We start from the raw sequence: 27,359 nt of genomic DNA, 5'->3' as shown, positions 1-27,359 counted from the left end.
GTATCTGTACATATGACATGGTCTAGGATATAGGTCCATCTTCTCAAATTATTACTTTTTTATGAGCTAAAGATTATGAACTCTATCGCCCCATCTCTAATAACATTTCAGACCTACTAGAAAAACAATATAAATTATCCCTGTCTAATAAAACTTTGCTTTGAAAATAAACTATTTTGTCCTTTGCAACAATTCTTAATTATATTTTAATAAACTTCATTGGGAATCTTTAAAGTTGTGTTATTTTGGACACCTGAAAATATTACTCCAACTATTAACATGTCTGATATCCAATAATTTGCCTGTATCATTTTTTGAAATGTTAAATGGAGCCAGACTAAACCTGATAGAACAATTAATTATAAATGCATACTGAATTAATAAGTACCCAACCCAAGTACTTCAATATGGGATGAACATAAATTGTTTTATTCAGTCCTGAGTTCTCTGTACTTGCAGGATTTAGATTTTACTTAGTATAAGGTAATGAGATACATGTCTGCATGTTGTTACACCATGCTCAAAAATGTGAAAAAGTTATTAAATACTCTAAAAGGTAACTCAGGCTTCCATAAAAGTTTACTTGGAGCCAGTGTGGAATCACCAGCAGATTGAATGAAAATATTGTGTCGTTTTAAACATTTAAACTCTGGGTGGAATAGATTAAGTCTGTGTCCTATGAGGACTTAAGTTTATATCAGCAAAGTGACAGTCCTAATTTGCCAAGAGGACCTAGCAATTTGTAACATAGTACTTCGAAGCCAGATTTTGCTTAGTAAAATTCATTAGCACGATATAAAAATATTTATTCTTTATAGTTTTTATACTATTAGAATAAGAGTTTTAAAAATATATAAGGAATGAATGAAAAAAATAAAATTCTTCTAATACTCACTAGACAATTCTGTCTATAGCCAATAATTCAAGCCTTATCCTAACTTAAGTATTCTTGCCCACCAATTTATCTTATCACTGCTCTATTCTCTGTTCTTTGAACCAACTTATTAAGTAACTCATGTAATTTCAACCTCAACTCCAGTGCTAGCCAAAAAGAAAAAGAAACCACTATTTTAAAGCAAGTGGTGGCTCTTTTCCAGCAGCTTTTGTAGGGCTAGAAAAAGGGAACTTCAAATTCAGCTACTCTCTCAGATATATATATATGAAGGCCTGAAAAATTCTGAGATTTTTGAATTTATGGTTATCTGTTACCGGGACCATCTCCTACAAAAGACATTTTGGTCTCAATTCATTGACAACTATACAATTTTTTGGTTGTTTTTGTCAACAGTTGTAGACTAAAAAACTTTTACAGCTCAACGAGTAAAACATTCATTTAAAAACATTCTTGTTGTGTACAGTATATGTTTTGATAGTATAGAATTCTCCAAATGGAGATATTAGACAATAATTATTAGACAATAATTATTTTATTTTAAATTATTAAATGAGTATTTAAAGTATTTAACTTTAAATTACATTTTAAAACTTTAATGGAAATTAACACACAGAAATTTAATTTAAAATAATATTAAAAATTTATCTGATTTACAGAAAAGAAATGAGGTTAAGAAATTAAAGACCAAACTCCATTAGCATAAATGTCACTGACTACTATAGCACAGGTGCAACTGAATTGCTTTTAGCCATTTTAAAGCATTAAAAGATCTTAAAATGTAGATAGAGAAATAGATGTGTGGATTCCTCTATATTATATTTAAATATGAAAATTTTTCCTCTGACAAATCAGACCCAGAATGTTACTTATCAATTTTTATGTAGTTGGTCAAATAACATTTGCAAACCTTTGTTTGGTAATCTTTTGTAGAAATATAAAAATCTCAGATACATAAAAATGTTTTTTAACTCATACTTCTATTTCTTCACAGCTTTATAGATAATAATTTTCAAACTCTGAATATTACATGTGATTTAACATATCTGTACAGAAAGAGCAAGATTAAAAAACATTTATACAGATTAAATAGAATTTGCAAAAATTTACATCTGATATTTGTTGTGTGCTCTTGCAGAGTGCAGGGGACAGTTCTGCAACAATCAAAAAGGTGAAATCTTTTTAACATTCAGATTTCAAGTTTCTTCCAATAATTATAATCCTGGGAAATACTTTCACATTTTGATTTCTTGATGCAATTGGTATTTTTGTTACATATACACATATTTTGTCCTTAAGCTTTCATATTTTCAAATCATTTGAATATGCTCAGATTTAGCATGATGATATCTTCTCAGTATCTGCAGAAGTCCTCTGTGTAAGATTAACATTGAGATTCCTAGTGCACCATTGTGAAAAAACAGTTAAAGGACAATATTCAACTATGCTTTAGTGAGATTTCCTGTAGGTTTGGGATCATAACCATATAGAAAAGTAGCTGCTATTACAAGGATGGCTCCAAGGAAAAAGACGCTAAAGAAAAAATGAAAAAGAAAATCAGATTAAAAACAAAACAAATCCTTCCATTTTTTACTCTAAAAACAATTTTATTTTGTGAAAAAGTATTCAAGTAACATGACTAACATATTGAGTACTTATTACATACCAAGAATTCAGCTAAGTGTTTTACATGTATTCTCACATTTACTTCTCAGAACAACTCTACAAGGAAGTGCTAGTATTGTTCTCATGTTTAGTATATAAGAAAACTTAAGTTCAGAGAGTTTAAGTAACTTGCTTAAAGTCCCACACCTCTAAATGGAAGATAGGATGTAATCAAATCCATGTATATCTGATTCCAGAGCCTGCACTTTTATTTACTTCACTCTGTCTCCTAAAGCAAATATGTTCAAAATATTGTATTTCCTCTTAATAAGCCTTTTGCTGGCAATATATTGAATGATAACAGATCTCATTTTTTAACATTTGGAAAAAAAGGGAAAATTGCATTCTTTGCAAATCAAAGTACAGTTTAAAATCCAATGTAGATTGAGGGGCGGAGCAACATGGCGGCGAGTAGACGCTGCTAGTAAGATCTCCCATTAAAAAAAGTTAATAGGGAGGAAAAGCGGCAGGTCCCAGTGAGAACTGGGACACGGAAGATAAACGGACGACTCCAGCAAACTACCCGAAGAAGAAAGTGGCCATAAAAGAGGACTAGAAGGGAGGGAAGCGCAGAACCCTGCTCCCCTCCCCCGCCCACAGAGGCAGCACTCTCCGACCGGCAGAGAGGAGGGAAACAACAAACCAAAACGCCCAACAAGAAAAACGGATGCAGCAAGCGGGACTGTGAGTGGAAAGGAACTATTTCAGCCACCACAATCCGTGAACGGGAGCTGAGGCGAACCCTGCAGGATTCGCTGCGGCGGGGAGAGAACGGCTCCGGGCTCCATTAGAGAAGAACAAAGACCCTGGGAGACAAGCACACAGCCCGGGCTGCCGGTAAGCTTGCGCGGAAAAGGGCGCACTCGGCGCACTTGAAAAGCAAGTGCAGACCAGGATCGTGGCTGCCCAGGTCCCCGCGCCTGCGACCTAGGCTTGGGAGACGACCTAGCCTTGCGGGGAGACACGCGGAGGTCCTCACTGAGGTGAAGGTCCCTCCCTGAGTAAGCAGGAACCAGGCGCCCAGGCACGGGAGCTGTGCAAAAGGCGCCATTCCCGCGCCACTGAACTGGGCTACAGCCTGCGTCCTGGAACTGAGGGCTTTGGAACTGAGACCCGGGGCACGAAATTAGGGGCGTGGGTTCCCCACGACGGTGGGGCACAAGGCAGACACAGCACCCCAAAGCCGTTGAGGTGTACCCTACCATCCCCGCTCTGCTCCCTGTCCCACGGGGTGGAAAATCAGCTCCCCAAGGGCTCTAGGAGAGATCTCTGGAGCCACCTAGCGACTTGAAGCCAGCACAGGCTCCTGAAGGAGCTAGTGGCCAGCTGGGGAGTTAGCTCACAACCGGCCCCTTCCGAACAAGTAGTCTGAGCCCACAGGGAGAGCGAGCACCCACAGCCAGGGCAGACCAGGCACGCAGAAGAGTGTGTCCCACATCACCATTTTAGAACAGGGACATTTCTTCAGTAAAGACTACCTGCAGAAGGCTTCCTCAGGAGCCAGAGGTGAGCGGGGGAAGCTCACCCACGACAGACCCCCTCTGGCCTGCAGTCCAAGCCCAGAAGGGGAGCAGGAACCTACCGCCGGGGCAGACCAGGCGCACGGGGAGTGTGTCCCCACATCGACATTTTAGGACAGGGACCTTTCCCCAATAAAGACTGCTTGAAACTGACAGATGACTCCTGGAGGAACCAGAGGGGAGCAGAGAAGCTCACCCAAGATGCCGGCCAGTCCCAACAACACAGTGTCCCAACGCATACGGCAAATTAGAAAACAGACAGTAGGGAGGAGAAGAACCACACGCAACCTAGCAACTCTTCAGAGAAAAAGCACACCACAAAAAGAAAACCAGCCCCCAGATTGCAACGACAGTAACTTGGAAGAACTTCTGAGCCTTCCAGAAAGAGAATTTAAAATTGCCGTTATTAAAAAACTGACAGAAGTCATAAAGGAAAACAATGATAAGGGAAAAATAATCAACGATCAGAAGAATGAAATTGAGTCCCTAAAGAGGGAAGTAAAAGAAATGCATGAGATCAAAGAATTAGTGGAAGAACTAAAGAATTCTGGGAAAAGCAATGAAAGCAGAATTGATGAAATGGAAGAACGAATAAGTGCTCTTGAAGACACAGAAATAAAAAGAACCAAACAGAAAAGGAAAGAGAAGTACGAAGGAAAAAGAATGAAGAAAGACTTCGGGAACTATCTGACTCCATGAGGAAAGGAAATATAAGAGTTATAGGAATACCAGGAGAGGAGAGAGAAGTAGGAACAGAGAAAATATTCAAAGAGATAATTGAAGAGAACTTCCCAAATGTGAAGAAGGAGCTGAAAATTGATATACAAGAAGCAAGAAGAACACCAAACTTCCACGACGAAAGAAAAAATACAGCAAGATACATAATAGTAAAGCTCCCTAGAATCCAGGACAAGGAAAAAATAATGAAGCTGGCAAGAGGGAAGAAACAGATAACATTCAAAGGAAAGCCAATCAGGCTGACATCAGACTTCTCCGAAGAAACACTACGGGCAAGGAGAGAGTGGAGGGACATAGTCAACAGACTCCAAGAAAACAGATGCCAACCAAGAATACTCTATCCCGCAAAGCTTTCCTTCCTCTTTGAAGAAAGAATATGGACCTTCCCAGACAAACAGAAACTCCGGAATTTCATTGCAACTAAACCCCCACTCCAAAAAAATACTACAAGGAGTCCTAAAGCCAGAACCTCAGAGGGACGAATAACAATGAAAGAAGGCCAAAAAAAAAAAAAAGTTATTAAAAGAATAAATAAATAAAATCAAAGGAAAGACAAACACAATGGCAAATACAGATGTTAACATATCAATATTAACTCTAAATGTAAATGGACTAAACTCTTCAATAAAAAGACACAGAGTTGCATCCTGGATTAAGAAACAAAACCCAACCTTTTGCTGTCTCCAGGAAACACATTTAGCTACAAAAGATAAAAATAGGCTCAAAGTTAAAGGATGGAAAACAATCCTACAAGCAAATGGACCAAAAAAGAAAGCAGGAACAGCTATACTTATATCAGATAAAACAGATTTCAAACTCAAAAAGATAAAAAGAGACCCCAATGGTCACTACATTATGATCAAGGGGACAATACTTCAAGAAGAAATAACACTCATTAACATATACTCACCAAACGAAGGAGCACCAAAATATATCAGACAACTGTTGTCCTCTCTGAAAACAGACATCAGAGAAAACACATACGTAGTGGGAGACTTCAACACACCACTATCAACAATGGATAGATCAACAAGACAAAAAATAAGTAAAGAAACCAAAGCTCTAAATAAGGACCTAGAGCAATTGGGCTTAACAGACATCTATAGAACACTAAACCCCAAAAAAACGGAGTACACATTTTTCTCAAGCGCACACGGATCATTCTCCAGGATCGATCACATACTGGGGCACAAGACAAACATCAACAGATACACCAAGATTGAAATCATATCAACCATCTTTTCTGACCATGAAGGCATCAAACTAGAAATAAACCATAAAAAGAAGGCAAGGAACTTTCCTACCTCATGGAGATTAAAAACCACACTACTGGAAGACCACTGGACTAATGAGGAGATCAAAGAAGAAATTAAAAAATTTTTTGAATTGAACGACAAGGAAGACACCAATATCCTAAATGTATGGGATGCAGCAAAAGCAGTAATAAGAGGAAAATATATAGCAATAGAAGCTCACATCAAGAAACAAGAAAGAACTCAAAGAAACAACCTAATCTCGAAGCTCAAAGATCTAGAAAAAGAACAACAAAAATACCCCAAAACCAATAGGAGAAAAGAAATAATAAAAACCAAAGCAGAAATAAATGAAATTGAAACTAAAAAAACAATCCAAAAGATCAATGAAACCAAGAGCTGGTTCTTTGAAAAAATCAATAAAATAGACAAACCCCTAGCCAGGCTCACAAAGGAAAAAAGGGAGAAAGCACAAATAAACAGGATCATCAATGAAAGAGGAGAAATCACAACAGACACAGCAGAAATCAAAAGAATAATCAGTAACTACTATGAACAGTTATATGAAAACAAGTTTAACAATCTAGAGGAGATGGACAAATTCCTACAACTCTACAATCACCCAAAGCTAGATAAAGAAGAAATAGAACACCTAAACAGACCAATTACAAGCAGCGAAATTGAAATGGTAATCAAAAACCTCCCCAAAAACAAAAGCCCAGGACCTGATGGATTTACAAATGAATTCTACCAAACATTCAGAGACGAATTAGTGCCTATCCTTCACAAACTCTTCCAAAAAATTGAGAAGGAAGGGACAATACCAAACACGTTCTATGAAGCCAACATTACACTAATACAAAAACCGAACAAGGACAACACAAAAAAGGAAAACAACAGGCCAATCTCCCTAATGAACACTGATGCAAAAATCCTCAATAAAATTTTAGCAATCAGAATCCAGCAATGTATCCATAAGATAATTCACCACGACCAAGTAGGATTCATTCCAGGGGCACAAGGATGGTTTAACATCCGAAAATCAATCAACGTTATCCAACACATCAACAAAAAGAAATATAAAAACCATATGATAATATCAATAGATGCTGAGAAAGCTTTCGACAAAGTGCAACACCCATTCATGATAAAAGCCCTTGAAATTCTTGGGATACAAGGAACATACCTCAACATCATAAAGGCCATCTATGACAAGCCAACAGCCAGTATCATTCTCAATGTTGAAAAGCTGAAAGCAATTCCATTAAGATCTGGAACAAGACAAGGATGTCCACTCTCACCACTGCTTTTCAATATAATACTGGAAGTCCTAGCCAGGGCAATAAGACAAGAGAAAGACATCCAAGGAATCCAAATAGGAAAAGAAGAAGTCAAACTATCACTATTTGCAGACGATATGATATTATACATAGAGAACCCCAAAAACTCCACAGAAAAGCTAATTCAACTCATCAATCAGTTCAGTAAAGTGGCAGGATACAAAATCAACACGCAAAAGTCAGTAGCCTTCCTATACACAAACAATAAATCTGAAGAAGAAGAAATCAAAAAAACCATCCCTTTTGTTATTGAAACAAAAAAAATCAAATATTTGGGAACAAATCTAACAAAAGAGGTAAAGGACCTATACAAAGAAAACTATAAAACACTGTTAAAAGAAATAGAAGAAGACACAAAGAAATGGAGAGACATCCCCTGCTCGTGGATTGGAAGAATAAACATTATTAAAATGGCCATCCTTCCAAAAGCAATATACAGATTCAATGCTATTCCAATCAAAATTTCAATGTCATTCTTCAAAGAAATAGAACAATTATTGATGAAATTCATATGGAATTACAAAAAACCCCGAATAGCCAAAGCTCTCCTGAAAAAAAAAAGAAGGGAATGGAGGCATTACACTCCCAGACTTCAAACTATACTACAAAGCCATAATCATCAAAACTGCATGGTATTGGAACAAGAACAGACATACAGACCAATGGAATCGAATAGAAAATCCAGAAATAAACCCACAGATTTATGGTCAACTAATCTTTGACAAAGGAGCAAAGACTATGCATTGGAGCAAAGAAAGTTTGTTCAATAAATGGTGCTGGGAAAACTGGGTCGCTACATGCAAAAGAATGAAGCTTGACCACTACCTCACACCATACACAAAAATCAACTCAAAATGGATTAAAGAACTAGACATAAGACCTGAAACCATAAAATACATAGAAGGAAATATAGGCGAAACACTACGGGATTTGCACATCAAAGACATCTTTACAGACACATCACCCAAAGCAGTGATAGTGAAGGCAAAGATCAACAGCTGGGACTACATCAAATTAAAGAGCTTCTGCACATCAAAAGAGACAATAACAAAAACAAAGAGAAACCCCACCAACTGGGAGAACATTTTTGCACCCAACACTAATGATAAAGGACTGATCACAAAAATCTGCAAAGAGCTGATGAGACTCAACAACAACAAAGAAAAGAATCCAGTCAAAAAATGGGCAGAAGAGCTAAAAAGAAACTTCTCTGAAGAGGAAATGCAAATGGCCAACAGGCATATGAAAAAATGTTCAACATCACTTGCCATCAGGGAAATGCAAATCAAAACTACCATGAGATACCATCTTACACCAGTGAGAATGGCACATATTAAAAAAACTAGCAACAACAAATGCTGGCGAGGGTGTGGAGAAAAAGGAACTCTTCTGCACTGTTGGTGGGAGTGCAAACTGGTCCAACCACTGTGGAAAGCTGTGTGGAGATTTCTGGACCTACTAAACATAGAGCTTCCATATGATCCAGCAATTCCACTCCTAGGACACAGAAACATCAATTCCAAAGAACACCTGCACCCCTATGTTTATAGCAGCACTGTTTACAATAGCTAAGCTTTGGAAACAGCCCAAATGCCCAAAAATAGATGACTGGATCAAGAAGATGTGGTACATATATACCATGGAATATTATACTCAGCATTCAAAAAAGATAAACACATGCAATTTGCAGCAACATGGATGGCGCTGGAAGGGATCATGCTCAGCGAAATAAGCCAAAAAGAAAAAGAAAAATACCGGATGGTCTCACTCATAGCAGGAATCTAGAAAACTTAAATAAGGGACCAGGAAAATGAATAACTATAAGAAAGTGAAAATCAAAATCAACAAAAAACTATGAACCACGACACTTTTAGGGGGGCGGGGGCGGGAGGGGAGGGATTGGGGTCAGAATGGGGGGGCTGCAATTGTATGGGGAATATAACAATAAAATTTATTATAAAAAAAATAAAATAAAATAAAATCCAATGTAGTAATAAGCAAAACGTCTTTTAATTGTTGTAAGATGCTTTATAAAAGGAAATATGATTAAATGCAGAGACTTGGTTTCTTCTTTATCTATCCATGGATAATATCTTACTGTAAACTAGAAATGAACTCAAACTAGTACTGGAACTTAAACTGGATGTAAACTCAAATACCAATCTTAACTTTTAACATTTATATTCTTTAGCATGCTGTTACAGGGTCATGAATGAGTCTAGGTTTTGAAGTTTCTATTAAAAATTCAAAGTTATTTCCCTGCTTAAAAAAATGTTCTGTAAAGGAAAAAGCTCTCTAATCTTATTATAACATAAAAGGCCCTTCAACTTCATCTCCCACACTCCACTCAGTCCATGATTCAGCCACTCCATTCAGTGAGCCCAGTATACTTGCAGGACAGTGTCATTGAAGAAGCGATTTTCTCTGCCTACAATGCATTTTCTCTAAGAAAATTGCTTATTCATAATTGCTTATTCACAATTCAGGTCTAATGTCTCCAAGACTCACTTCCCTATGCTTGTTACTTATCACACCACATTAAATAACACATTATGTACATGTCTGCTCCCCTGCTTGACCAAGTGCTTCTTTCTCATTATTTTACCTCCCATGTCTAGCATATGTAAGGAGTTCAATAATTATGTTATGATAAATATCTAATGTTGACTTGATGTAAATGGGCAACTCTCCAAAACCTTGCAGGTATATATTAAGAAAACAGGGCTTCCCTGGTGGCACAGAGGGTTGAGCACTGTGCTGTGAAGCTGTCTACAGCCTCTGCAGCGCCGGTTCGATTCCTGGCTGGCCAGGGCGATTCCCACATGGCGTGGCAGACCTCTCTTGCCTTGCTAGCTGCTCCCCTCAGCAGTGTGTTTGGTCCGTCTGCCTGTTCTGCTTCCCACTCTGTCTCTGTAGCATTCTCTCACCCTCCCACGCCTCTGACCTGTACCCCAGTTCTTACATATTTTTTAAAAAATTAAGAAAACATAAAACATAATATATCTTGGTAAAAATTACTACAATAAGACTATTTGGTAATGATTTACCAAGGTTTTGGATAAGCTCCTGATTAAAACTTTCTTGTTATTATCACCTTTTCTTAGCTTTCTGGAATTCTAGAATTGCACAGTCACATGTGTAACTTCAAAGTCATCTGACCCAGCTTTCCACCCAATCCAAGTATAAATTCTGATATCTCTAACACAATCTTCTAGAATGTCTAATGTCAGGAAACCTTTGCCTCTTCAGTCAGCTATTTTTACATGGTTCTGAGAGAAAAAGTTTTGTTAAAAAATTAGAAGAAGAGGGCCTCCCCAGTGGCGCAGCGGTTGAGCGCTGGGCTGCGAAGCTGCCTGCAGCCTCTGCAGCGCTGGTTCGATCCCCGGCCACCAGCGAGGGTCCTACATGGCACCCACTGCTCCCCTCAGCAGTGTATTTCGTCAGTCTGTCTGTTCTGCTCCCCGCTCTGGCTTTGGTGAATTCTCTTACCCTCCTGCGCCTCTGACTGTACCCAGTGCTTGTATAAATAAATAAATAAATAAATGAATAAATAAATGAATGAATGAATAAATAAATCTTTTAAAAAAATTAGAAGGAAAAAAAAAACCCATCCGAATTTACTCATTGTTTCTAGGACCTGAGCCCTCTCTAATAGAATGGTATATATCACTTATATTGCTACATGATCATACTGTTATAATTTATTCACATTTCTGTCTCTCTAGATGTGTGTGATCTCTTGGAAGACAGAAAACCGTAACTCAATCTGAACGCCTGTTTTTCCAGGATCTAGTAAGGTGGATATGCAGACATACAGTGGATACAACACCTTTTTGACCATAGAATAAACAAGTCTATGGTTTATTCTTTTTCCTTGGATGGTAATGCCAATAAGAAAGGGAATATTGGCAATATGATATCTAGTAGAGGTAGCTATCAGCTGGTTGTAAACAGAGATTTACTGGAGCTTATCTTCATAAAGAGGAAACACAAGACATGACAGTAGATGATATAACCAAAAAAGAAAGTGAAGATTAACAGGATACCAAAAGAGCAATCAGAAAGGCAGGTATAATAGTACCACTTCTAAAAAAAACCAAAAAAATAATTAAAAAAAAAAAAACAATTTCAGAAAGAGAAATGGAGATGATAAAGGAAAATAGTATATTGAAAATGGAGGTTACTGGATTTATTAAAAGATGTTTTACTGGAGGAGATGGATTATTTTTCTAAAATAGGTAACTCTTAGTTATCTTAGTTAACTTTCTTAGTTATAGTTATCTATTTTAGAAAAAATAATCCATCTCCTCCATCTGATTCTGTGTTCTGTGCAAGTTCTCAAAACATTCATTCAATGGTAACGGTATTACTGTCTTTGCTCTTTTGATCATCATCCCAACATATCTCATGAACAGGGATTTACATGCAGATGTATATTTTATTGACAAACTACTATCGCTTTTGCCTCTCTACTGGTTTGCTTGCTCATTTACTTGTTTATTCCATATATCATTCAAAGATTTAAAGTTAACAACCCTTGGCCTTAATCTTTTTTTAAAAATGTATGCCCTTTTAAATGTATCCTAAATATCTATAAATTCAAAGCATCCTGAAATAACATTAAAGCACATAACTTCCCCAGTATGGAACAGGAGTAGGAATACTCCTATTACTTCTAATACTCAATTTAAGATGTAATTAGTAATTGTTTCACTGATCTTGCTATCTAAATAACTAATTCCCAAAGTTAAAAAAAAAGAAACACTTCTAAATTCATGCTTCAGAAAAATAACATGCATGCATGTCCCAGACCTATTATCCAGGTTGACAGAGAAAAAAATCAAACCACAAATACTCATTATAGAAATATAAAGAAAGGGCCTCCCCGGTGGTGCAGCGGTTGAGCGCTGGGTTGCGAAGCTGCCCGCGGCCTCTGCGGCACCGGTTCGATCCCTGGCTGCTCCCCGGCCACCGGAGGAGGGTCCCACATGGCGCGCAGACCTCTCCTGCCGCCCGCTGCTCCCCTCAGCAGTGGACTTCGGTCCTTCTGCCTGCTCTGCTCCCCGCTCTGGCTCTGGTGAATTCTCTCACCCTCCCGCGCTTCTGACTGTACCCAGTGCTTGTATAAATAAATAAATAAATAAATCTTTAAAAAAAAAAAAAAAAAGAAATATAAAGAAAATATTGTATTTTTCTACAGCCAAATTCCAACCATAATCCTACCTCACTCTCAGTAACACAAAATGAATTTTACTAGCTGTACCAAAATTTTCATTCACCAAATATACTGAGTACCTCTTTGCTTACTTAATGAAAAGGAAAAAGAATTTGGAATGGGGGCCTCCCCGGTGGTGCAGCGGTTGAGCGCTGGGTTGCGAAGCTGCCCCCCGCCTCTGCGGCGCCGGTTCGATCCCCAGTTGCTCCCCGGCCACCGGAGGAGGGTCCCACATGGCGCGCAGACCTCTCCTGCCGCCCGCTGCTCCCCTCAGCAGTGTACTTCGGTCCTTCTGACTGCTCTGCTCCCGGCTCTGGCTCTGGTGAATTCTCTCACCCTCCCGCGCTTCTGACTGTACCCAGTGCATGTATAAACCAAACAAACAAATAATAAATAAATAAATAAGACATGCCTCTAGAAAATTAAAAAAAAAAAAAAAGAATTTGGAATGGGAGGGGTGCTCTTTTATTTAGACTGATCACTAGAGAAAGTGACATTTGAGCCAAGACATAAGGAAGTGAGGGAGTATGCCATGTGAATATGAGGGATGAGTATTCCAAGAAGAGTAAGTCAAAGCACATAAAAAAGATGTCATTGTAGCTAAAAAGAAAAAGAAATTCACAAGAGGAATGTAGTATCAGATGAGGACATATAGGTAGCAGAGAGCTACCAAATCAAATAGGCCATGATAATGAAAACTTCTGAGTGACACAGGAAATAATTAGAAGGCCTTTGAATGGAATAGTGATATGAACTGATTTGGAATGAAAAGAATCATTCTGGTTGCTGAGTGGAGAAAAACTGAGGGGCAGAAGATGAGAAGAAGCAAGGAGACAAGTTAGGATTATTTCCTTAATCCCCAGGATTTGGATGACCTGAACAAGGTTGGCACAGTTCAGGTTAAAAGAAATGGTCAAATTGTGGTGATCTTAAAAAGGGAAGAGTTGGTGGGCCTCCCCGATGGCGCAGCGGTTGAACGCTGGGTTGCAAAGCTGCCTGCAGTCTCTGCAGCGCCGGCTCGATCCCTGCCCACCGGGCGAGGGTCCCACATGGTGCGCAGACCGCTCCTGCCACCCGCTGCTCCCCTCAGCAGTGTACTTCGTCAGTCTGCCTGTTCTGTTCCCCGCTCTGGCTCTGGTGAATTCTCTCACCCACCCGCGCTTCTGACTGTACCCAGTGCTTGTATAAATAAATCTTAAAAAAAGGAAACCATTAAAAAAAAAATGTGATGGCACCTGTTTTAAAATAAATAAAAATAAAAAGGAAGAGTTGACAGGATTTGTTTCTGGGTTACAATGATATGTAAGAGAAGGATAAAGAGAAGCCGGATGACTTTACTTCCTTCAGAAAATAAAGAACTTTTTATTATAACTTTTTCCTACATACATCTAACTATATCTATACTTACAGACTCCACCTTCTCTAAGATTAAACTTTCTAAGTCAAGGAGGATTTCAGTCTCAGCAACTGGAGGAATGGAGGTGCTGCTATTTACTAAACTGGGAAACCTTGATAGGGATGGAGGGAATGAATTATCTGGCAGGCATTTGAGTGAAAATGTCAAACAGGCATTTAATACACAAGCCTGGAATTCAATTTTAAATTTGAGATTGATTATAATATAATGGTATTTAAAGTCAAGAGACTAGCATTCACGAGGTAGTGAGAGCAGCAGATAAAGGACAGAGCCTTGGGAGACTGCAAAGTTCAGATTTTGAGAAAATGAGGAGGGAAATGAAGTTGGATGAAAACCAGAATAGTATCCTGGACTCCATTAAAATAAATCTCATTACTCTAGGGCTGTAAATTAATAATTATAAAAATAACTGGATCTTCAGTGTCATTTACGCAAGTAATCCTTACATTTCATTCTTCTTAACTCTCCTCCTGTGGCCTCCATGACCCTACAGGCACGTCTCCTGCCTTACCCGTCATTCCTCTCTCAGTTCCTTTCCACTCATTTTCCTGCCACTACCTCCTAAGGTTTTTTCACAAGGTACCTTCTAAATATATAAACTATCTTCTTCGAGAATGTCACACACTTTTCTGCTTTAGCTATATAAATTCTGCATTTAAAAATGTCACCATATGACATTTTTACCCCCTCAGATGCACTGGGGAAATTCTGTCCAGACAAATTTATATTTAAAAACTTTCAAGTGGAAGATTCTTTCATGTGGTTGTTTGTAATCTCCAAAAAAAAAAAAAGTTATATGGATCTTTTACTGTATTTTCATGAGTCTTCAGAAGTTGTAATAGAACAAAAAATTTCAGATCAGATTTTATGAAGAATTTTTACTTTTGAATTTAAAGAAATAGAAGAGAAGAAATTACCTGGTTGGCACAAAATCTTGTAGCCAAAAATAGGATATCAGTGTTGATAATATTATGGATAAAGAGGTTGCAAATCCTTTTAAGATATTATCTGCATATTTAATAACAGCAGCTATTACAAGGCCTCCAAGTGCCTGTAGAAGTTTTAAAAGATTATTTTAAAAAACAGACATATATATATTAAAAGCAATCTTACTACTCAACAAAGCTTTTAGGCTTTTTTCCTATAAATTTAACCCTGTTATAGTGATTTTTATTCAGCATCACCTATAATCAATATACCTATAAGTTTTGCTCAGTAGCTCTCTTACTGCAAAAGTAACTACCAGTACAATCTGCAATTATTATAATGGAATTTGACCATATTATGAATAAAACATCTATCTTTATCCAATCTAGTAAAATCACTTGTTTAGACAGATGTGTTAAAATTGGTCACTCTGATTAGTATTTTCACGTCTGAGTCAAAGTATAATTTGAAAAGAATTTTACGAGTCTGTCAATAGCTTCCTAACTTTTCTTTCTTCCTCTAGTTTCTCCCCATTTTAATCCACCTTTTATTGCTACCAGATTACTTTTCCTGAAGCACAATTTTCATTGTTCTTTAAGTGTAAAAGTAATTTTCCACCAAATCATTCTCAAATTCCATATTGTGACAAATTAAAGGTTTTGCCATACCTCATAGTTTTGTGTTTTGTGCCAAACCTTATTTATCAGCTACCTTAACAACAGAAAGCCAGGCATTACATCAATTGAACTCATTACAAATTGATGTTTGAGTACCAATAGTTGTTAATAGTCTCTTTCATCTGTTTATTCCTGCTGAATGTCTCATACCACTTGCCAAACCATTTTTATTTTACTCAGTCTTTAGCTCCTTCTTAAGGGAAAAGGACTTCCCTCTGGTTATATAAAAAAACAGCATACTTCCCTATAATTTATCTATCTCTTCATCAATTTTCCCCTGAGTTTTCACTTATCCTTATCTCCTTTTCTCCCATTTAAAAACAGAAATATCCGTCATGTTTTCAAAATACAACCATTCCCTTGTCATTTTCACCCACCTTTCACAAGGATACCTTCGTTCCTTAAACCTTCAAATACCTCCGGAGAAAGACTTTGTGAGGTCAGTGATTTGTATCTTAATTTTTATGTCCTCCAGAATACTCAGTAAGTACTTTTTAAAAAAGAAATTACTCAAGACTTGGACAATTTCAAATTATAAACAAAGGCATTTTGACAGGAATATTTCAGTATGTAGGTACAACAAGAGACGATGAACTACTTAACAGATTAAATAACTAGATCTGCTTCTTGAGTCTTAACAGGCTGACCATAGAGTACCTGTACAATAGCAATTGTATAAACTCAAAAGTTCTATTTTTCCCTCAGCTTCAACTTCAGCTTTTACTCTTTAAATTCATTTTATTATAAATTAAATTTAAATACCACAAAGTTCATGCATGACCCCTTCTCAAGGAGTTGTCATTGTGGCATTAAAAACAGTTCTATTTTAACACCCTTAAATAAACTAAGTATAATGAGAACACTAACAGAAGAGCACCCCCCCTGCATTAGTACATTAGTAACTGCTTTGATTTACTGTATCAAAATTGTTTATTAGCATTAAATAAAAGATTTTAAATGCTTTACCTGAAGAATAACAACTATCCAGGTCAGTTGGTTATATCCCTGAAAAAATCCATTCTTTGATACCAATTCTCCATCATAAATGTATACACCCATCAATCCAAATAAACTACCAAAGAAACCTAGAAAAAAACAGTGTGTCATTTTGCCTGGAGCAATACTTTTCCACTGACATTCCAAATAATTTAATCTTTCCTTTTTGATAAAATTTGACTACTTTTAAATTATTTTATTTTTATTACCAAAAGTGTACTTAGTACTATATGATGGTGATAAGATACAATAATATAAAAAAGGGTAGAGTTTACCAACTTTGGAACATAAAAAAAAATATAATGAATAAAGTACATGTCTATATGGCTGTCCCATTCAAATATTTATAAAATGCTCAACTTTTGGCATATTTTCCTGGATCTTGTATCTTCCTATTGCTACATCTAGATTTTCATATATTCACATTATACATACAGATATAAAAGCTCAGGTATGTGGCATAGTCTTTTTTCCTTATTAAGAAGTTTTTGCAAGTACAAACAATATCCAAAAAATCATCTAAGAAATAGTGATAGGCAAAAATTTTCATTACTGAAGTCTCACTATCAGGGAAAGTCAGCTCAGGGTCAGCAGAAATTGTCATCTTCACTGCTGAATGGTATGACTGTTGAATTTAAAGGTTTTTAGGAGCAATCCTAAATTATGAAGACAGGGAATGTGTACAGGGACCACCTCTTAGGGATAGTCTCTGGTAAGATATGTAGTTAAAAAAAGTGCAAGAGGAGACTTCCCTGGTGGTACATGGGGTTAAGTCACAGCACTGTCCTGCAGCAACTACAGCATGAGTTCAACTCCCCGCCAGAGAGCTAACCCACATGGTGCAGCAGACCTCTCTTGTCTCGCCCGCTGCTCCCCTCAGCAGTGTATTTCAGTCAATTGCCTGTTCTGTTTCCCACTCTGTCTCTGGTGAATCCTCTCAACCTCCCCACACCTCTGGCCTATATCCCAGTTCTTGTATGCATAAATAAATTTTTAAAAAGTGCATAGAAAGCAATTTTTATACGGTCATAATTAATCAAATATTTGATAACAGAAAAGCACTGAAAGGGATATGAAAAGTTCTTCCTAAAAATTCATTTATTTTTTAAATATTTTTTTATTTATAGAAAAAGTGGGGTGTAGGCCAGAGGTGCAGGGAGTGAGAGGATTCACCAGAGACACAGTGGGGAGCAGAACAGGCACATGCACTGAAATACTCTGCTGAGGGAAGCAGTGGGTGAGACAGGAGAGGTCTGTTTCATTATATAAGGGGTTAGCTCCCCGGCAGGGGGTCAAACTCAGGTAGGGGATCAAACTCATTTATGATAATTCTATCATTTCAATATGTCTTTGAATATGAATATGTATGTAATACAAAATTACAAAAATAAATACTTCTGAGAGTATTGTTTTAATTATAAAAATAATACTTGATAATTACAAAAGACTGTATGAGACATGTCAGTGTGTACAGATCTACTGCATTCTATCCCTTGCCCAATATTCCACTGTATGAATCACAATTAACTGGAAAAAGATCATGTGCCACTAATTACTCTAAGTGCTTTAGGGATATAAACTCACAACAACCCCATGAGGTAGATACTTTTCTGCCCATTTTATAGATAAAAGAGACTGAAACACAAACAGATTAAATAAACTTGCCCGAGTTCATGACTGCTAAGCGACTGACTTCTTAATCTAAATCCAGGCGATGTGGTTCCAGAGTCCATGATTTTAACCACCATACTACTTAATTACATTGATAACTTATTTAACCAGTGTTCTAAATGTTTCTATTTTTTATAATTGTAACCAGTTCTGCAGTGTGTAACCTTGTACATCAATCTTTGTATTCTTGTGCATGAGATTTATCTGTGGATTCATGGATAGGATAAATTCTGATGCAGATATGGATTTTTTTTGCATCAAAGAAAATTTTGTGAAATGTTCCCAAACTGAGATCCAATAAGGCTATATCAATCTATATCTCTAACAACTATAGGTAATAACAGTTCCTAGTTCTCCAGTCTCTTACTAACTTTTAATCTTATCATTTGCTAATCTTATCAATTTTTAATATGCTTATATACATTATAAGTTCAGATTCATAATTTTGATATATCTATAACTTGTTTACTCATCCTTTTCAAAACTTTGAGTATCTTACTATAAGATTATACTATGAAGGACCACAGAATCAATTCTGACATCTTTCATTTTTATCTCGTAATTCAAGAAAATTTGGGGAACTCACACTAGCCTTAAATCTTTCTTTCCCCGGCCTCCCTGGTGGCGCAGTGGTTGAGCGCTGGGTTGCGAAGCTGCTGCAGCCTCTGCAGCACCGGTTCTATCCCTGGCCACCGGACGAGGGTCCCACATGGCGTACAGACCTCTCCTGCCACGCCCGCTGTTGCCCTCAGCAGTGTATTTTGTCAGTCTGCCTGTCCTGTTCCCAGCTCTGGCTCTGGTGAATTCTCCCACCCTCCAGCGCTTCTGACTGTACCCAGTGCTTGTATAAATAAATAAATAAATCTTTAAAAAAAAATCTTTCTTTCCTTTCTAATATTTGCATGTTTTTATAAATAGCTCATATTAGTACTTACTATATGCAAGATACTATATTCTAAATATTTAACAATTTTTAAATATTTCTCATTTAAACCTCATTAAGTAACATGAAATAATTACTATAGCTACGAACATATTAAGTAACTTCCCTAAACCCACACAGGAGATAGTGGAGTCAGATTTTGAACAGTTTGACTATAAAGCTAGGTGTTCTTAACACTGTACCACAGGCACACTCTTTCTGAAATTATGGTGAATTAAGTTGGTTAATATTTTTCAAGACTGTAAACTTGCCTTGTAGACAAACTGAACAAAAGGAAGCTAATTTGCATTTAAAAATAATTACCTTGAATGTTTAAAAAAATGACATTTATGCAAATATTGCACTGAAACTTAAATAATCCTAAGTAATAAAGTGGAGGGTCAGTCTATTTGAAAACAATTGGAAAGATGATTGTTATAAAATGTGGAAGGTTTGTTTGAGATGTTTTGTTTTAAAAATACTGGCCATTAGGGTACAGACAATTCACTGTGTAGACCTTGAAGGGTCTTTTCCCATCAAGAGAGAGATGGTATACAGGTGTGCCCCATACTTTCTCCCTTGCCCCCACCCACTTTCTGGAAGCAGAAGTTTCTAGTTTGGTCTGATTTATTAGGTTATTTTTTGGGTCGGGGAATGTTCAAAAATTTTTCCATATGAATTGATGCTAATGGTGTTCCCAGACCCCAAAAATACCTACCAAATAGAAACATTCTACTTGCGGGCAGCAGAAAAAACCTGTATCTTTTAAGTTGACATGGCTATAAAAAAAGTGACTATAAAAATGACCTCCAAAGTTACAAGTACAGAGGCTTAAAATAGAATGTGTCAATTTGCAATTGAGCTGCTTTTCACACATTTTCCAAAATATGTATATTCAAGAATAGTAAATACTGGAATCTCTATAACAGTATTGCCTAAAAATAGTTTAATATTTGTTTCAAAGGCAATTCTTCATTGTATGGGACTTTTTTTCTTTCTCTTTACCTTCAATTAGAAAGAGGATACATTACTTAAACAACATAAACATAAAAAAGTATATCAAGATTTTAAAGATGAAAGGTGCATTGCTTTGAAATTCCTCCATTTAAATATCTTAATCTTTTTAGCTTCATTGAGGTATAAGTGACAGAACTGTAAGGCATTTAAAGTGTACATCTTGGTGATTTGATATATAACACGGTGACTACAGTTGGTAAGATTGTATCATGTAATTGAAAAAAAAATTGCTAGTATCTTAATCTCCTTCTCCAAGGAGCAAAATATATGTTATCTATAACATCTTCCAAAATGTAGCAACCAGTTACTAAGACTCCAAATGATGAGGACAGAAACAATGCTTACATACTATGTCACAAACCTAAAATTTCATATTATTAAATAAAATGTACTCATTTAAAACATAATTTTTTAAAGCAAAAACCTTGCCAGATAGTTAGATCAGAATTTATTAAAGAATTATAGAACGATATGAATCACTTTAAAAATAATTATTAGAAAACATTTAAAACTTACCAAGTTGAATATTTCTTATCCACACTGATTGTTTGGTTTCTTTTAAGATTTTCTCAAAGTAAACCCCAGCAAAGCCACTTGAAAAACATGCTGTGAGAACTGCCATGAGGCCTACAAATTGAGAGCCAGCTGAATGTTCCTTAGAATCAAGTTCTTGAGAATCTGAGGGCCACTGAAGAAAAAAGAAAAAAAACCCTGAAGTTAAATTCCTATTATATTTTGCAAAGTGCATGTTTAGAGCCCACCTTCGGACCTTTAAGGTAAAAATGAAACTAATACCATTCTTGGGAATAGCAATTCCTGAGAGAAAACCTTAGAATCATTTTTCCCCACAGTGATAATTACTTTTACAACTCATAATTTCCACAAATACTCTAAAAGAGAGAAAGAGAATGAATCAATGCACAGATGCAGTTATCAGCCTTTACAAGCAGTTCAGCTGTAGAAATTCAGAATGTACAGAAGGGTACAGCAGCAAAAATGAGTCTGGAGTGTAGAAATACATCATGGAACATTAATATGATATCATGATCAACTACTCTGGCGTTAACTGTGTAGATCAGTGTTCCTCAAAACAGTTATTTGACTTTCTTCACAGTTTTTGTCAAGTCTGAACTACTAGTTAACTGATTTTTTTTCTAAGATTTATTTATTTATCCAAGAACTGGGGTACAGGCAAAAGGCATGGGAGGGTGAGAGAATTCACCAGAGACAGAGCAGGAGAAGAACAGGCAGACGAACTGAAAACACTGCTGAGGGAAGCAGCAGGTGAGACAGGAGTTCTGCCGCACCATGTGGGTATCTCCCTGGCCAGCCGGGAATCAAACCCATACTGCAGAGGCTGCAGACAGCTTCACAGTATTGCACTCAACCCACTGGGCCACCAGGGAGGCCCTAGTTAACTGATATTTTAATTTGAAATACCTCATTTTTAAAATTTAATACCTACTTCAGCTTATCCTAAGCAACAGCTGTGAAATAAGGGCTTGACATAACATTTATGGTTTTCTAGTATAAATAAGTAACTATCAAAAATACTTATGCAAGTTATACATACCACACACTAGAGAAAGTCATAGGGTGTCTCTAAGGTTGGCAGGATTGACATGATAGGATGTATTTTTCAATAGATGACATTGGTGACTAATCGGAAGCAAAATTTGGGGAGATGGGTAAGACTGAAGTAAATAAAAAATCAGGAGGCAAAAGATAATGTTAGAAACAAAGGAGGCATGAACTGTGGTAGTAACAATAGAAGTGGGCAGAATAAAGTATTAAAAAACAGAACCAGGATAGGCTTAGTAATTAAATGTAGGAAGCAGAAGGAAGAGTCTAGGACAACTGTCCAAGCTGAGTAAATAATGACTGAAAAAAAAAAACAGAAACAAGAACAGGTTTAATAGGAAAAGGTAAAGTTTACTTTTGGAAATGATGAGTTTATACACCTATTGAGCAACCAAGCAAAGCTGTCCAACAGTCTTGGCTACACAAATCTGAAACCACAGGAATAGGCAGAGTTGATGACACGGACAGACCAAAGAACCACCAGCAAATAGCGTTAATAATAACTTCCAGAATGGATGAAATCTCCAAAGGTAAGGAACTCATTTAAAAGAAATAACAAGCCTACCAGTAACCCCACTATCAGAAAGGTTTAAGAAACCAGTAAGAAATCATCATCAAGATATGGGAAAGACCAGGAAAAAACAGCATCAGGGAAGGTGACAGAACATAAAAAGGAAATGATAAATAATGTCAAATGCTCCAGGTATCCAGTAAAAATCAGGTTTATATCAGAAGATATGATTTTTATTTACTTACATCAATTAAATCCCAATGCAGTATACTACTAAAAGGAAGCTCTCAAAAAATATGTCACTGGGGGAGATTAAGCATTTATTTGTTTCAATAAATAATAGAACCATAGTCTCCATACTCAAATAAGGTTTTAAATTTGTGATAAAAATGAAAAATATACTTAAATAATTACCTGTACAAAAGCAACTCCTGCCATCAAAATCACTAGGGAAAGCCACTGGTACACACCTAATTTTTTACTAAGCATAGACACAGAAAACAATGCTGTAGTAAGAATTTTCAACTGATATGTGACCTGAAAAAGAAAACAGTTAGTATTAGTGTGTGTTTGTTTCTTAAAAGGACTACCAGAAATGTATTTTAAGTACCTGATAAGTAGCTGCATCTAGATTTGACAATGCCACATACAGTAAATTATTCTGAAGAGTATATATTCCTGAAGGAATAGCAAGTTTAAGGGTTTCCATAGGCTTATTAAGAATTTCATCATGTAGTATTCGATTCAATGCTCTTAGACTACATTCTAGAAAAAAGACATGAAAATAGGCAAAAATCAATAATTAAATAACTAATAAGCTACATACCCTCTCTCAGGCTGCAGTTTTCTCACTTTTAAGGATATTGGGCTACATGTTAAGGTACTTTTATGTCTAAAATATGCCTTTAATGATGCTAAATGGTAGCTAAGTGACACTAATGATGCTAAACGTTAAATAGTATAAGGCAGCATATTAACAAGTACATTATCCTTATATTCTTTCATTGGGAAATACAATAAAATTGATTATATACATACTTTACATATACATGTGCACACATATATGTACTTATAATAACCAGAAACTCAAAGTATTAATTTGTTAACCCAGTATTCTTACTTTATAACAACTTTTATTTTGTGCACCTCATTTTATCACCAGTCATACCAATTAATTGTTAAGGTTTTAATCACAAAAAGGAGGTAAATCAGTAAGGGAGTAGGTTTGGCTATAAATAGAAAACCAACCAACACTGACTCAACCCCACAGAGTTGTCTCAAATATCATGAATTCAGGTCCAAAGTTGCTACAACAGTACATCAGGAATGAAGCTCACTCTTTAGATACTGGCTTTTTACCTTCATGCTTTTCATCTGTTGTCTACATTATTATTGTAACAAGGTCACCGAATGACTGTTACCCACTGGTTCTCATTCTAGGTAGCAGGAAAGCAGAGGAAAAAATGCCATAGCAGGTATGTTCTCCACTCTTAATTACCAAGATTGTGTTGCATAGCACCCCTTGCTGCAGATGACTGGGGAATCGAGGTTTTTTATATAACCTCCACTTTAGAGGAAAAAAAGGGGCTGAAAATGGTATTTTGAGTTAACAAACCTCTAACAAAAGTGTTAAAGAGAACTTTAAATACACAAACCTCTGGAGGAAGGAGAAATTCTGTGCAAGCCTACTACCTTACCAGTAATTACCCTTTAAAGATGCTTATTCTCTCCCAACATAAAACTGGAAAACTTTGATTATGAAAACTTTTTAAATGAAAAAAAACTTAAAAACTTGCTACCTCATATTTATCCTTTCCTTACCCTAATAGTAAAAAATTTACATAAAATATTTTTTCTTAATTTTAGTTAAAAAAAAAACCTCAAATATCAGCTCATTAAAATATATTTAATTGAAAATTAATCAATGCTATATTTTTCTCATTAGTTGTTTAGGGAATCTTGTTTCATGCTCTTTGTCAATTCCTGACATTGTCAGACTTTTTATTTTTGCCAATCTGAGACTGGTGAAATTAAAAAAAAATTTCCAGTCAGAAGCACCATCTATGTGGAATTGGCACATTTTCCCCTGCATGTTCTCTCATTCAGTGCAGGTTTTCTCCCACACCCGAAGGTGTGCATGTTAGGTTTAAAGACATGTCTGCTGCCCCCAGTCTGAGTGAGTGTGGGTAGGTTTTAGTGGGCCCTACAGTTGAATGGCGTCCTGCCCAAAGTTGGTACCTGTCATGTGCCCTGAGCTACCGGGATAAGATCTAGTCACCCTCAATCTGGAACTACAATAAGCAGGTCGAAATAAGGGCCTCTCTGGTGGTGCAAGGGGTTAGAACGCAGCCTATGAGGCTATCCGCAGCACTGCAGCACAAGTTCAATCCTCCGCCAGCCAGGGAGCAACCCACATGGCGCAGCAGACCTCTCCTTACTCGCCCGCTACTCCCCTCAGCGGTTTATTTCAGTCAATCTGCGTGTTCTGTTCCCCACTCTGTCTCTGGTGAATCCTCTCACCCCCCACACCTCTGGCCTACAGCTCTTGTTTGAAATCATGCACAGTATATGCATGTAAGTGTTCAAATGTGCAGTTACTATCATATATTTACATATTTGTCATATGTGAATAACAACAAATAAATTGCAATGAATCAAAAACAAAACCTAGATACCTACTGCTGTCTTTGTAGACTAATAAAATGCAGGCCATTATCTTCAAAAGTTCAGCAATAACCACTGCTGTAGAGGATAGATAACGAGGTCCCTCTTCTTTTAAAGTCCTAGAATAACGCATTGTTAGAACCAAACTGGTGGTCTGAAAGACCAAAATTCCCAAGGAAAGGTATTTTAGGTTGGCAGACATTGTTTTATCTTCATTTGCCTGAAAAACAAAACAAACAGTGTAAATAAAATTGGGAAACACAGGACATATATTAAAAATCTATAAGAGACTTGTGGTTTCAGAGACGATAAAGTGCATGCTACCCTATTCTTCCTCCTAACTGCAGGGATAAGCCTTGAACTAAAGGCAACAGAGCAACCACAAGAAGACTGAATAGTGAAGAAAATAAGAGAAACTGGTTAGAGACCCCAGATCTTCAGTGATGGTACAGCAAAGAATTTTTACCTCCTCTGTATCTCACCCTATGAGATACATAAGGCATGGAAATTTACAACTTGGAACCACCAACAGGCAGTGGGCAGATTGACAAAAAACAAAAGCCCAAGAAAAACCCACTATCTCAAATCAAAGAAATGGCAAGACAGCAGTCTTCCAACTGAGTTTAGTGCACTCTCTGGAACAAAGCCTTGCTGACCATCCCCATCTTGCATTAGTAATAAAGTGGCAGTTTTTCCCTATACCCACCACCAGGGGCTGCAGTCACCAAGACTTTGGTGGCAGAGCCTTGTAGACCATTCCTGCCCTAGAAAAGGTGAATACCAACAAAGAGGCAGCATCCTTTCACTCTCCCCAGTGGCTATTTACTGACATAGATTTAATTAGAACCAAGGTGTCATAAGACTCAAAATGTCTAAGATTTAATCCAAAATTAATATACTCATCATACCAAGAACTAGGAAGACTCTCACTTAAGATCTGCCAAGGCAACAGACTCTTAACATATAGGAGCTTTAAAGAAGCTGCCATTAAAATTCGCCAGTGTGGGCCTCCCCGGGGGCGCAGCGGTTGAGCGCTGGGTTGTGAAGCTGCCCACAGCCTCTGCAGCGCTGGTTCGATTCCCGGCTGCTCCCCGGCCACCGGAGGAGGGTCCCGCATGGCGCGCAGACCTCTCCTGCCGCCCGCTGCTCCCCTCAGCAGTGTACTTCGGTCCTTCTGCCTGCTCTGCTCCCCACTCTGGCTCTGGTGAATTCTCTCACCCTCCCGTGCTTCTGACTGTACCCAGTGCTTGTATAAATAAATCTTAAAAAAAAAAAATTAAAAAAAAATAAATAAAAATCACCAGTGATAAAATTCAGAGTTCCTATATTTCCCCTAACATTAATTCAGTATGAACTCTAAGAAACTCACTTTATTTTTAAATTTGTAATTTTTTCCTTACATCATTGTAATTCCCATAGTTCTCCTGCTATCATATCACCCACAAACCATCACCACATTCCCTTGTGTTCTTCCCTCCCATTTTGGCCCTTTTAAAAAAAATGTAATACTGATACATAATGAAATATCAATGAATCTCAAATACTGAGCAAAAATATTTAGTTGTATTAGTATAGACTACATAATCCATTGATATGAAATTCTAGAAAAGGCAAAACTAATTTGCGGTGACAGATGCAAATTCTTAGTTGTCTTCTGTCAAGGGTTGCAGTTAGGGGCTGACTGCAAAAGAATAGCAAGGAATTTTTGGTGGTGATGGATATATTCTATATCTTGATTGTGTGGTGGTTAAACGACTGTATTTATCATAATTTACTGAATGGCACATTTGAGTATATTTTATTATATATAAATTACAACTCAGTAAAGGTAATTTATAAAAACTGAAGATTGAGGATATACTAAGTAGTAACATCCATCACCAGACTTTCCTCATAATGTTGGTTCTAGCTGATTTCTCTGGAGTTATACCATTGGGGTTGTTACCTTTTTCACACCAAGTCTATGCTTTCCATCTTTGACCCTAAATTTTATTAACATGAACCTTGTTTATAGTATATAAACAAGTGTATACATTTAGTATACACCATGTTACAGAGAGAGTTTATCCTCCAAGTCATATAGCCTATCTTACTAAATTTAGCAATTCCGACCTTCAACTGAATATGTCCCTAAACACAAATTATGCATCACCATGAATATAAGTATAAAATTTTTAATGGTAAGATATATGTGAATATAAAATGATTGAAAAAAGATCTTAAGAATTTCACTTGAGGGGCCTCCCCTGGTGGCACAGTGGTTGAGCGCTGGGCTGCGAAGCTGCCCGCAGCCTCTGCAGTGCCTGTTCGATCCCCAGCTGCCGGCCAGGGTCCCCCATGGCGCGCAGACCTC

At 37.0% G+C, this 27,359-nt stretch overlaps 1 protein-coding gene across 2 annotated transcripts; it reads right to left on the bottom strand.

Moving 5' to 3' along the window:
* Nucleotides 1-2,334: 2,334 nt before the first annotated feature.
* Nucleotides 2,335-25,223, bottom strand: SLC35A3 (solute carrier family 35 member A3; the record flags this gene model as incomplete). Of its 2 annotated transcripts, none has more annotated exons than XM_084243260.1 (7): nucleotides 2,335-2,425; nucleotides 14,958-15,091; nucleotides 16,611-16,729; nucleotides 20,767-20,938; nucleotides 22,757-22,879; nucleotides 22,953-23,107; nucleotides 25,022-25,223. In XM_084243260.1, the coding sequence occupies 7 exons, from the start codon at nucleotides 25,206-25,208 to the stop codon at nucleotides 2,335-2,337; spliced, it is 981 nt and encodes a 326-aa protein (XP_084099386.1). The 2 variants fall into 2 exon arrangements, with proteins under 2 accessions (XP_084099386.1, XP_084099387.1); XM_084243261.1 differs by having other exon boundaries at nucleotides 22,953-23,100; nucleotides 25,018-25,208.
* Between the last annotated feature and the right edge of the window lie 2,136 nt (nucleotides 25,224-27,359).

Source organism: Talpa europaea (assembly GCF_964194135.1).
Source record: "Talpa europaea genome assembly, chromosome: 9".
NCBI classification, from domain to species: Eukaryota; Metazoa; Chordata; class Mammalia; order Eulipotyphla; family Talpidae; genus Talpa; species Talpa europaea.
Note: the sequence above shows the minus strand (reverse complement) of the source record. Positions and strands in the feature narration are given on the sequence as shown.